The 12,721-nt window shown below is 37.1% G+C and overlaps 1 protein-coding gene across 1 annotated transcript; it reads left to right on the top strand.

Moving 5' to 3' along the window:
* The first annotated feature begins 346 nt into the window (after positions 1–346).
* Positions 347–10,700, top strand: barhl1b (BarH-like homeobox 1b). The gene is made up of 3 exons (XM_074618630.1): positions 347–2,099; positions 5,272–5,494; positions 8,990–10,700. The coding sequence occupies exons 1-3, from the start codon at positions 1,643–1,645 to the stop codon at positions 9,276–9,278; spliced, it is 969 nt and encodes a 322-aa protein (XP_074474731.1). The 5' UTR covers positions 347–1,642; the 3' UTR covers positions 9,279–10,700.
* Positions 10,701–12,721: the final 2,021 nt, after the last annotated feature.

Raw genomic sequence — 12,721 nt, 5'->3', positions numbered from 1 at the left:
GGAGGCAAAATAAAAAAATTTAAAAAATCCAGAGTTTAATAAATGTTTTGCAACAAAAAAAAAATTGAGGCCTCAAAAAAAATATTTTCAAAATAGGAGATAATAATTATAATAATATAGTAATATATTACTACTATTATTATAATTATATAATAATAATAATTATTATTATTTTCTAATTTTGTCCGTTTCGTTAATTATTCCAACATCAATATATTTCAAAATATTTGCACCATAACAATGTTAAATATAATAAACCGATAACTAAATTGTTTAAAATATATATATATATTACAATTTGTGATGATAATAAAAAGTAAAATGTTGAACAAAAAAAAATCGGTTAAAAAAATAAATAAATAAAAAAAGAGGAGAGCTGTGGAGGTGTGAAACAAATCCAGTCAAAAAGAAAAGGGAGTCGAGAAAAAAAAAAAACACCGAGCCGCTCCACATAATAACCCCATTATAAGCCTCATCAATGATGTAATGAAAGCAAACAGTGTGAAAATTGCCTGTAAACAGTTGGATCTGAGTCTCCTGATGAATTCAGTGTCTCTTTTATCAAAGTGAGGATGAGCCAGGAGGAGGGAGACACAGAGAGAGAGAGAGAGAGAGAGAGAGAGAGAGAGAGAGAGAGAGAGAGAGAGAGAGAGAGAGAGAGTGGGCGTGTAGGGAGGTCCACTTCCAGCTCCCATCAGCCAATGAAGGCTTGTCACTGGGGACTCACGTGGACGAGGCGCTCTTAAAACCTAGCTCCTGACTTTTTCCTCAAGTTCAATTTTTGGGATTCCCTCCCATCCCCATCCCCTATCGCATCTCGTCCTTTTACTTGCCAGTTGTGACTATTTAACCCAGTTTACCTCTCCTTTTTTTTTTACCCCTGATCGTGCAGCGCGCATCGCATCTTCCTCTTCTGCAGCTGCTGCAGCTCTCGGACTCCTCATCTCTCTCTCCATTTCTCTCTCGATCTGCTTGGTGTTTTTTTTTGTTTTGTTTTTGTTTTAAAAGCTTCTGTTGTTCTACTTTAACAGGAATGCGAACAGTTTTCATGTGTGTGGCCACATGACGAGCTGCCCTGAACGGTTTCCTCCGGTCCTCTCTGACGCGCCGGTTACCTGTCCATGGTGCTGAAACACGATGGTGCGCTGCTGCTGCTCCAAAATACTCCTTATTTCTGCATCTTTTCTGCATCGTTTCGTGTCCTGCAAGTGAGATCTTGTCAGCAATAACTGGCTCATCTTCCCGGCGAGGCTTGTGAACTCAAAAACAGACGGGGTTGGTCCTGAAGAAAGCAAAAAGAATCGACTCTCCCAGAAGAGACTACAGCATCGATTTCAGGAGGACTCATCTTTTCTAGACTTGACATAAAAAAAAAAAAATCGGACGCATGGACGATTGTTGTAACATAACTTAGCCTGGGGGATATTTGCTCTTTAAAAGAACCAGTTTTTGGAAACTGGAAAATAGCAGATGAATAATCATTTGTAAGGTATCCAAAAAAACATTCTTGGTGCTTGGAGTTTTTTTTTTCTCTTCTGCTGGATCAACTTAGACTCCCCCCCCCCCCTCCATCCCTCCCTATAATAAAACTTGTCCTGAATACCAAATGGTAGTTTTTTAAGGAGGCCTCGATCAAGAGACAATGGAGGCGTCCGCCAACGGGTCCAGTTTTGGCATCGACTCGCTGCTGTCCCACAGGCCTGGGAGTCCGGTGTCCAAAGTGGACAGCCTGGTCGGAGAGTGCCGCTCGCCTCTGGAGTTCAGCCCGAGATCAGACGTGGAGAGCGGCTGCTCGGAGCCTCCGTCGCCGAGGAGGGAGTGCGTGGACGAGGTGGCCACGCAGAGGCAAGGTCACGGAGGAGTCGGCCTGCTGCCACCGCATCTCCAACACGCTGCACAGATCTCACAGCAGCAGAGGACCGTGACCTCGTCGTTCCTCATCCGAGATATTCTCGCGGACTGTAAGCCTCTGGCCGCGTGCGCACCTTACTCCAGCAATGGACAGCCGACACAGGAGGCTGGCAGGCTGGTGTCCAAGATAGCAGAGGACTTTATGGAGAAAATACACAGCAACTCGTCGTCAGACAGTGAATATAAAGGTAAGGACTGTAGACTACACTGCTCTGCTCTGGAGAGGAGATTGGAAACTGATTTAGAATTTAGAATTTTTTTATTTAGAATTTAGAATTTAGAATTCTTTTTTTTTATTGAAAGGATAGGATGGCTCCTTGAGATGTAGCATCTTATTTTCATAGACACAAATACCAAAACACATCAGACAAAACAGCATTACATAACAAACATACACTGCAAATACACAGATACAGACAGCTTTGCTCACCATCTCCCACCCAGACCCCCATCATCAGCCCTCTGCTGTTATACTAGAAAAAGTTGATACAATGACCATATTTAAATTAACTACATCAGCATAAAGAGCACAAAAGTTTGTCTTCAGTTTATATGTAGCACAAATAAACTGAGGATCATATGTACACACAAATTAAAAAACATGAACATTTTTGGCCTTCTGCTTTCTTTGGTTCCTGTAGAAATATATTGCCTTTAGAAAAATGTTTAAGTGATTATCTGTAGCTTATCCTTTTGTTTTTATATATTTGTTTACCTTTCTAGGTCTTTGTATGTTGTTCAGCTGCAGCTTTTTATTTTTTCTGTCTTTAAAAAATGTTTTTTATTTTATAATTATAGGACACATCTCATTAAATAGTAATTCAATAATAAATTCAATAAAATAAAAAAAATGGTCGTAGAGAGGTGTGGTAAAAAAAAAGATAGTGGTGCAATATGAGAAAAATAATATAGGGCATGAAATTGATAATAAATTAAATTTCAATGAAAGCCAGACTGCTATTCAAAATATAATAAAAATATATATATAATAAAGAAAAATAATAAAATAGGTAATTTTATCAAATAAAAAAAGGGGTTTAAAGGCCTTTTCGTATTATTTTGAAATAATAATAATAATAATAATAATAATAATAATAGTAATAACAATAATATGTATCTGTTTAAGAAGAATATTATCTAACTCTGCTTGAACAATTTTGGAGGAAAAGTGAAAAATTGTAACATCTTTCCATCAATAAACTGACACTATATTTCATTAGTAGAAGGCCACCGGAAGCCATCAATGAGGACAAATTGAGCGGATCCTCTGCTGCTGCATCACGGTGGTGGAAACATGAGATTTTTCTCGCTAATGAGTTCATTTTCATTAAGTTTCCACATTTTAAGCCACATTTTAAGCAGTGCGCGCTTGGAGCTGAGGCATCAGCAGAATATCTCCAGAAAGCATCTGTTGATGTCAGGGAGGCATGAGGATGAGGAGAGCGATGACAGGGTCGCCTCCAGATAAATGCCATCAAGGGCCTCTCTGTTTCCAATCATGTCAGCCTATAACAGACATGTCACCTCCATTGACAGTTTAATGAAGCGGTGCCTGTTAAAGGAGACGACCGCTGTAGGCTATGAGATGAGGAGGGGGGGGGGACATCTAATTTAATACATCCCAAAAAAAATATTATTATTTTATTAGTGTTTTTTATTTTGTTTTCCTTTTTTATTGTCATCAATTTCGCTCAAAGAAATCCAGTGCGCGTGTTGTCCGCGCGCTCCTCCCGTGCGTAATGGAGATGGAGATGGAGATGGAGATTAAAACTTTCTGCCTTTTATTAGACCAGATAATGATCTTATATAATGCACTAGAGCTTTTTACTTTTGTGTGTTATATTCTATTTTAGCTTCTATCCTATAGCTTTTATTTTTTAGCTTGTTTTAATTTTCTAATATTTAATGTTTTTATAACTATTTTAATATGTCTTAATGTTCTTTTTGCACTTGGTCGCAATGTTCTTGAATGATTATGTAAAGCACTTTGAATTAGCCCTGTTGCTGAAATGTGCTCTACAAATAAAGCTGCCTTGGAGATGGAGATGGAGATGGAGATGCTCATCTACGCTCTGATTGATTGATTGATTGATTGATTGATTGATAGATAGATAGAGGAAGCCTTGGGGCTCCACAGAGCTCCGGATCGCTGCTGTCTTTGATTTCCTAGAATCCGCCTCCTATAATATTTCAGGGATTTGATGCAATTTGTCTCCGGCGCTAATCAGATTTGTACCCGCAGCAAAAGGCCGCCCGGGTCTCTTGATTTCCACTCATTTCCACGGTCCTGTGAAGTTTCTCTCCGGTCTCCGGTTGAAAGGCTCGATTCTTCCCTTGTGGCTCAATTAGGCGGATTATTGTTGCTCCTTGAGACGATTCAACTATTCAACTACCCGAAGATCTCTCGCCTCGCTTCTCTTTTCTTTCCCCTTTCAGAGACTATAAGGATTGTATATCAATGCCCTGACATGGCACCACGCAGAAAAAAAGAACAAAGACAGACGGGAAAAAAATATCAGATTGTGAAGTGTGAATATTGGAAGAGCTTTTCATAACAATTTATGCCCAAATCAAATAGCTCCATAATATAGCCTATAGGCACTGTTTCCAGCGGCGGTAGAAAAATGTCAATTCCTCTCAAATATAGATAGATAAATAGTTATTAAAAAAAAAAACAGCACGCTGGTGAAAGTCACACATGTTTTTTAAACATTATTACAAGAAAATGTTTGAAGCGTTTTTGTCTTTAAAATAAAATCACATTATAATTTGTCTTTGATTCATGTGGTGTACAAACTAGATTTAAAATTATTAAAAATAAAAAAGATTATTTGCTGTGGTTTCACCCACTTTTCATACTCTGATGTAAAACTTAATAAAATGTATTTATTTTATTTATGATTTTATTTAAAAACAAATGAAGCGCATAGATCCAAAGTTGGGCTTTATGGCGTCTTTTGAGAAAGGGAGCAATATTTGTATCAATATTATTATATTAAATCTAGCTAACCAATTATTATTATTATTATTATTATTATTATATTAAATCTAGCTAACCAATTAATATTATTATTATATTAAATCTTGCTAACCAATTTTATTTTCTCCCTAATTAAATCCCTGATTTATTTAATCAAGCAGCTTCACACTAATAAAAAGCTATACAGGACAATAAAAGTGACCATTTTTGAATCTATGTTGTATTTTAGTTGATATTTATTTGTCTGCCTTGATGGATGCTTCTGCACAGATTTCTTTATCGAGGTCCACACAAAGATGGATGGAGCGTTACATTAGTATAATAAAGAGGCCTTAATTGGCTCTGTTTTCACCTTCTTCTTCTTCTTCTTCTCCTCGCAGTGAAAGAGGAGGGCGACCGGGAGATCTCCAGCAGCAGAGACAGCTCTCAGGTCCGAATGAAGAAGCCCCGGAAGGCCCGGACGGCCTTCACGGATCACCAGCTGGCGCAGCTGGAGCGCAGCTTCGAGCGGCAGAAGTACCTGAGCGTCCAGGACCGCATGGAGCTGGCGGCTTCTCTCAACCTCACAGACACGCAGGTCAAGACCTGGTACCAGAACCGGAGGTAAAGACACGCTAGCTGTTGCTGCTTAAAGGTCCCATATTATAACAAAGTGAGATTTTCATGTTTTTTTTTTATTATAAAGCAGGCTTGAGTGCTATATAAATACTGTGAAAGTATCGAACCACTCAATCCACAGAGAAATACACACAGCCCGTATTCAGAAACTCTGCATTTGAAACAAGATGTCAGGATTTCTGCCCATTTGTGATGTCACAATTAGACACTATTTAGACCCTTGACACAGTTTTAAACGTAAACATTCTAAATGTGTCCCAGTTTATTTCCTGGTTATAGTATATGTGAATGTCATCAGCTGACAGGAAGTACACATGGACCCAAGCTGTTGCCTAGCAACGCAATTCTGTTGCAATTCAGTCAAAATGCGCTAAAACGGAGCGTTTCAGACAGAGGGTAAATACAGGTATATTCAGGCCGACAGTATGAGAAAAAATAAAGTTTTTTTTTAACATTACAGCATGTAAACATGTTGTAGTAGAAACTCAAAATACAAGTATGATCCTGAAAATGAGCATTATATGGGACCTTTAAGAGGGAGGGAGGAGGAGGAGGAAGAAGAAGAGAAAGAGGAGGAGGAGGAGGAGAGGGAGGAGAAGGAGGAGAAGAGGAGGAGGAGAGGAGGAGAAGAGTAGGAGGAGGAGAGGAGGAGGAGAAGAGGAGGAGAGGAGGAGGAGGATAGGAGGAGAAGAGGAGAAGAGGAGAGGAGGAGGAGAAGGAGAAGAGGAGGAGGAGGAGGAGGAGGAGATAATCTGGTTTCTCACGGCTGGCTCATGACTGGATGGACTCAGGGACGCCATGTTTTCCTTTCACTCTAAAGGAGGCATGATGAGTTCACTTAACTGCACATGAGCCACTATAGGACTGAAACCAAACGTTATTTTAATTATTGATTAATCTGACGATTTCTTTTCTCGATTAATTGATTCATCGTGAAAATGTCCGATTTTTAGTGGACAAAGCTCCCATCACAGTTTTTCCCAGAGCACAGAAGTACTCACTCACATTGATGAAGTGGAACATTTTAACAATTTATTAGTTATAATAGTTTCTGGTTTAATTTCCTGTCAAATCAACTCCTCGATTAATCATTCATCAATCTGAAATAACACAGGCTACATCCGGTAAATTTAGGAGAAATTATTGATTGACAGCTGATGAATTGATCCGACAGATTTTCTCCAGACAAATAGCCTGGAGAACTCCCCCATGATTTAATTTGTATTTTATTATTTGGCACCCTTGTTTATTTTATTTTAGCACTACCAGATCACATCATGGAGACACTTTTCTTTTCCTTCCATCAACACAAATCCTATTTATTGAGTTGTTGGTTGTTTTCAGCATCTTCATGCCACATGACTTTTTTTTAGATCCGATTTAAAGTCACACATACAACCAGCCAGCAAATAGCTTGAAACCGGAGACGTCACCGTTTTGTAAATAAATAAAACTCCATGCACTAGTAAACAGAAACAGAAAAATAATAATAATAATAATAAATATTTCTACAGTTTTCGGTTGAATTAACTTCAGCATTTATTTGACTCTCAGGCAGCTAAATGACATAAATAAATATAAAAACAACACTTTGGAGTATGAATAATGCATTGTTGCATGTGTGCATATCAATAATTCAAACAAACCACTATATCTACTCAATTATCTTTATTATGAATTATTCACCTGCGTGGTGAGTGCATACTGGCAATCCTAACAGACATCCTGGGTGTGAATACAAGTGGCAGGTTGGAGATTTAGGTGATTTAAAAAAAAAAAAAAAATGTAGTCCTGAATCCTGACTTTAGAATAGAATGGAATAGAAAGCTTTATTGTCATTGTATTAAATACAACGAGATTCACACTTGCCACTTCTGGTCAGTGCTTTAAAACAAATGCTTGACAAGACTAAACGAGGCAGATAAAACATATAACAGGTAAAACACACACACAGTTATAAAGCAAATAAAACAGGTAAAGTAGATGTAATAAATACATATAAACAGAAGTGTTACACTAGAAGTATAAAATATAAAAATAGATGTAATGTAAACAGAGGTAATTGTAAAATAGGTAGAGTAGATGTAATAAATAAAATGTAAACAAAGTTGCACTTGAGGTGTATATTGCATCAAAGGATATATTGCACAAATAAATGTATTTCACATTCAGTGTGTTAATATTGCACAGATGTATTGTTTATTCAGTGTCCGTACGTTTCTATAATTGGACTAAAAAGATGGGAGTTATTTTGGTGTGACGCACTTATATTTCACATGATTAAAAAGAGCGACTTTTTCTCTCTTCCAGGACAAAGTTGCAGTTTGCGGTCGTGCACAGTATTAGGTGTTACTGTCATTTTGTCCACCCCCCCGGTAGTGTTAATGCAACTAATTTTAGTTTAATCTTCATATAAATAATCACACAGGTAACTGGATATACACATTTTAAACATAATTTAGACTCAAAAAGCAAAACATATTTGGTGTCAAAATGTAGAAGATTTGATATATTAACACTGTGGTTTGGTGCCAAAATAAAATATTTGACTAAATCCGAAAAAAAAAACACAGAAAAATAAATGGTAAAGTCCTGCTTGATGTTTTTGAGACAGAAGACTTGACTGGCCACCTTTAAAAATATGAGTATTTTTTTTTGTTATTATGAACATGTCAGTGCCAATGAGCAAAGGTTGAGGAGATGGCTGTACTGTTAAGAATTTCCCAGTAAAATAACAGTAAAGAACTGGCAGCAGGGTTGCCTTTATGTTACTGTAAAATCAACATTATTATACTGTCGCTGAAATTTACAGCTTTGCACTGATAATGAAAAATACTGTGTTTTTTTTTTATTAATTTCACAGTATTTTACAGTTAAGTTACTGTTTAAAGATAAATTATTTAGCTGTTTTTCACCTTTCTTTTACATTATCTTACTGATTTGTTTTAATGTACTATTTAGGTTGTATTTTTTACATACATTTTAATAAACATTATTTTTTGCCTAGATGAATAGACTTAGCAGGTTACAGACATAGGAATAGTCAAACTAAATACAATTAAAGGCACTTTTTAGGAAAAAGGCTATAATAGACTTGTTGACACTTTTCCCAACATGTCTGTCTATAGCTGGCTACAAGCACAGAATGCAAACCAGAACAACATGTGAGTGAAGAACAGAGCTAATTCACTGATTTTACAGTCATGTACAATGTACAAGCCTCACATGTGCAGATCAGGTCCCAGAATTAAAGAAATACTGCATGAAACTGTTAAAGTGCTGTTTTTTAAGAATGCATTATAGTTCAGTTCAAAAACGGCCTATGAGCGTAATTTAACAGGTTTTCTTTTGTATTAACAGTGAAACTGTTTTTAGCAATAACAGGTTAATACTGTGAAATCCTGCTGTAAATTAACAGCAATTGTTTACAGTGTGGTGCAGCCTTAATTAAAACATCTCCACTTATTCTCTCTCCTGCAGGACAAAGTGGAAGAGGCAGACTGCGGTGGGTCTGGAGTTGCTGGCTGAAGCTGGGAACTACTCAGCCCTGCAGAGGATGTTCCCATCTCCCTACTTCTACCCACAAAGCCTGGTGTCCAACCTGGACCCCGGAGCGGCCCTGTACCTGTACCGGGGCCCCTCGGCGCCCCCTCCGTCCCTGCAGAGACCTCTGGTCCCAAGGATCCTGCTGCACGGCCTGCAGGGGGGTGGCGAACCTCCTCCTCTGCCCCCCATGTCCGTGCTTTCTCGGCCAGCTCAGCAGCGGTGAGCCGGCCAATAAAGATTTTTTTTTTTTTTTTACGCCGACTTTTGGCAGCTTTGGGACTCCATAAGAAGAAATAAGACAGAAAAATAAAAAAATGTGATGAACAAGAACTGTTGGAGGCCTCTTCACATGGTGCGTCGATTTATAGGCTGAACTCTGGACGGAGCTTTGCGACTCGAACTGTCTGTGTGGAAGGATTTTTTTTTTTTTTTTTTTTGGGATATGAGCTTTATTTATAATTTATTTATTTTTCAATATGAATCAAAGCATCTATGTATTTATTTGATCCAAGTTCAGTATTTTTAGTGTTTTTTTCCAACAACAGATATGTTGGTGGCACTTTGACCTTTACAGTTCAAAGCCAATTAGACCCCCTATTGGCATTTTTATTATTATTATTATTATTATTTTTCATTGCATTTCACTGTACACTGTACTTTTAAATGCATATGACAAATAAACTTGAAACTTATTATTATTATTATTATTATTATTGGAACATCCTTCCATGTAATATGAATATAATGTACTTAGAGGATCCAAAGGAACAATTAGTAAATATTTCTTTTTTTTCTAAAAATCTGTCACTGATTTTTTCTTTACACGTGAAGAACAAGATGATCAGCAGTCATAAACCCTGTAAATAAGAATATTTTGCATTTTATTCGAAAGAGACTGATTTTAAAAGATTTTTTTTTTTGGTTGGTTTTGTTTGATCTACTATAGTGCGTCTTTTTTTCAGACCACGGTGATCCAGTTTAACATAATAGGCTAGATTAGCCATCAGAAACTATACAGGCGAACGAGTCAGAATAAAAATAATAATAATAATTAAAAAAAAACCATATTTGTTTGAGAAAGAATGCCTGGACCCACATAGAGGCACAAACACGAGAGCTATGGAAAGAAAGAAATCTATATAAAGTCTTTTTCTTGTTCTTAGTTGAAGTTTTAGGAGTAAAAATGTCAAGTAATTTATAAAAAAAAAAAAAAAAGCAGTTTTATCCCTGCAGAGGACATGGGGGACGCAATCACCTCAGTTCATTTTTTATTTTATTTTTTATTTTCGATAAACAAAGCGATGGTCCACGTCCAGGTGTAACTGCCTGTTGATTTGCTCTAGATGTATTTGAACAGACGTTGTGCATTACTTATGTTCCTTCATATGAAGCCGTGATAATTGTTATACTCTCCTTTGGTGAAAATGTATATTGCAGATATCAAACTTTGTGGAGTGGTTCTCGTATATTTCCTGGATCGTTTTTTTATTTATTATTTTTTTTATTTTTTATTATTTTTATTTTCGTTCTTCTATAGCTCCCCCCCAAAAAACTCTCTCCCCATTTCGTGAAGTTCATTTTTTTTGTGAAATTCACAGCAACAGTTGGACAGAAAAACTGGGGGGAGGAGGGGAGGGGGGGGATTTGATGTAAAAGAGAATTACTTTTATAAATGTGGAAATAAAAGTCTTTCATTTAAATCACGTGGGTGGTGAATGTGTGTGAAAGATGGAATCAACACGTGGATTTACGCAACAAAATGTGCTTTTAGTCGAATGCAACAAATGTTATACTTGCAAGAGTGTTGATTCCTATTTGAAGCTGCAATTTGTGGACAGTATTGGGTGTTACTGTTATTTTGTCCACCCCCTTTGTAAGCTTAATGCAACTAATTTTAGTTTAATCTTCATATAAATAACCACACAGGTAACTGGATATACAGATATCATTTTTAAACAGAATTTAAAAACAAAAAGCAAAACATATTTGGTGTAAAAATGTAGAACATTTGATATATTAACACTGGTTTGGTGCCAAAATAAAATATTTGACTACATTTTTTTTTTTTTAAAACAGAAAAATAAATGGTTAAGTCCTGCTTGATGTTTTGGAGACAGAAGACTTGGCCACCTTTAAAAATATGAGTATTTTTTTTTTTTTTATTATGAACACATGTCAGTGCCAATGAGCAAAGGTTGAGGAGATGAGCTGCTGCAACTTTAATTAAAACATCTCCACTTTCCCGGAAGCAGCTCGAAAATAAACACTATTTTAAGGGCTCGTGGGTTTCTATTAGAGGAAAACGTGTTCGAGTGAATTTGAACATGTCTGTCAAACGACTTTCCCCTCCTCTGTTTGGTTTAGTGTCGTTGATTTAATTTGTTTAATGTTGAGATGGAGAAGAAAAAAAAAAAAAGTTAATAAGAGTGTCACCAGTGGAGCATGGTGCTTTAACATCGGTCTTCTTAACCTTTTTTTACGAGAGATTTGCAAGAAAGATTTCACAACTAAGTTCAATTTGGACAAATGATATTCTGTGTTGATTATATATAAAAAAGTGGCTTTTATTAGGATGCTTATTACATTTTATTTTTGTCCATTTTTAAATGCATTTTGATTGCAAAAAATATGCAAAGACAAAAAAAAAAAGTTTGGAAATTGATAGAAAATGCGAAAATTTCCCTCTCTCTCTTACACTCACACACGTTCAAAAGTGCAATCAAAGATCTATTCCAGCTAATGTCTTTAGACCAGAGCCAACAAAGCAGAAGGGTGCTTTAACATCGGTCTTCTTAACCTTTTCCAAGAGATTTGCAGAAAGATTTCACAACTAAATTCAATTTGGACAAACGTTATTCTGTGTTGATTATAATTTTAAAAAAATGGCTTTTTATTAGACTACTTATTGCATTTTATTTTTGTCCATTTTTAAAATGCATTTTGATTGCAAAAGACAAAGACAAAGACAAAGAAAAAGTAAAAAAAGAAGAAAAAAAAGTTTGGAAATTGATAGCAAATCCGCGCACACGTAGCACACGCACTACTCTCTCTTACACTCACACACACACACACGTTCAAAAGTGCAATCAAAGATCAATTCCAGCTAATGTCTTTAGAGCAGAGCCAACAAAGCAGAAGGGTGTTTCTGTCCAAAATGGAGCCCATGCATGTCCTGTCCATGTCCCCCCCTCTTTCTTCGTTCATTCCCACTTTCCTAAATTAACAGCAGCAACTCCTATTCGTTTTCCATAAACAATGCAGGAGATGAAATATTAATGTTATGTGCGGCGCAATTGTTTAAGTGCCCTAAATGATCCCATTTTGGAAATTGATTGTTTCCATTTCCATCCTTCTTTTTTTTTTCCTTTGAGGGGTGCTGGATGTGAGCTCCTCTGCCAAACGGCTCCAACAGCTGGTGACCGGGCTGGAGCTGACTGCAGACCGGGGATCAGGGTGGAGACAGCTGGTCAGCGGCTCCATCACCACCAAAACCCCCACCCTCCTCCATACACACCCACCCAACCAGCCAGGCATCACTCTCCTCTCCACCCCTCCAAGTCTGCAAGGGAGGACCCAAGTTCTGGGAGGTTAAAGGAGTTCAGGCTGATGGACACGACTTGGCGTGTAGGATGTTAACGATTAGACAAAAGACTTTAATAGGTTTTA

The sequence above is a fragment of the Sebastes fasciatus genome, chromosome 19, assembly GCF_043250625.1.
Source record: "Sebastes fasciatus isolate fSebFas1 chromosome 19, fSebFas1.pri, whole genome shotgun sequence".
Lineage (NCBI taxonomy): Eukaryota > Metazoa > Chordata > Actinopteri > Perciformes > Sebastidae > Sebastes > Sebastes fasciatus.
The sequence above is the reverse complement of the archived record's forward strand: the minus strand, read 5'-3'. Positions and strand labels throughout refer to the sequence as shown.

What these genes read in the sequence shown, in the direction of transcription:
- barhl1b (XM_074618630.1), top strand. Translation starts at nt 1,643, where the DNA reads ATGGAGGCGTCCGCCAACGGGTCCAGTTTTGGCATCGACTCGCTGCTG. An exon ending in GTCAGACAGTGAATATAAAG is followed by an intron (nt 2,100 to 5,271) that starts GTAAGGACTGTA and finishes TTCTCCTCGCAG; the next exon opens with TGAAAGAGGAGGGCGACCGG. An exon ending in ACCTGGTACCAGAACCGGAG is followed by an intron (nt 5,495 to 8,989) that starts GTAAAGACACGC and finishes TCTCTCCTGCAG; the next exon opens with GACAAAGTGGAAGAGGCAGA.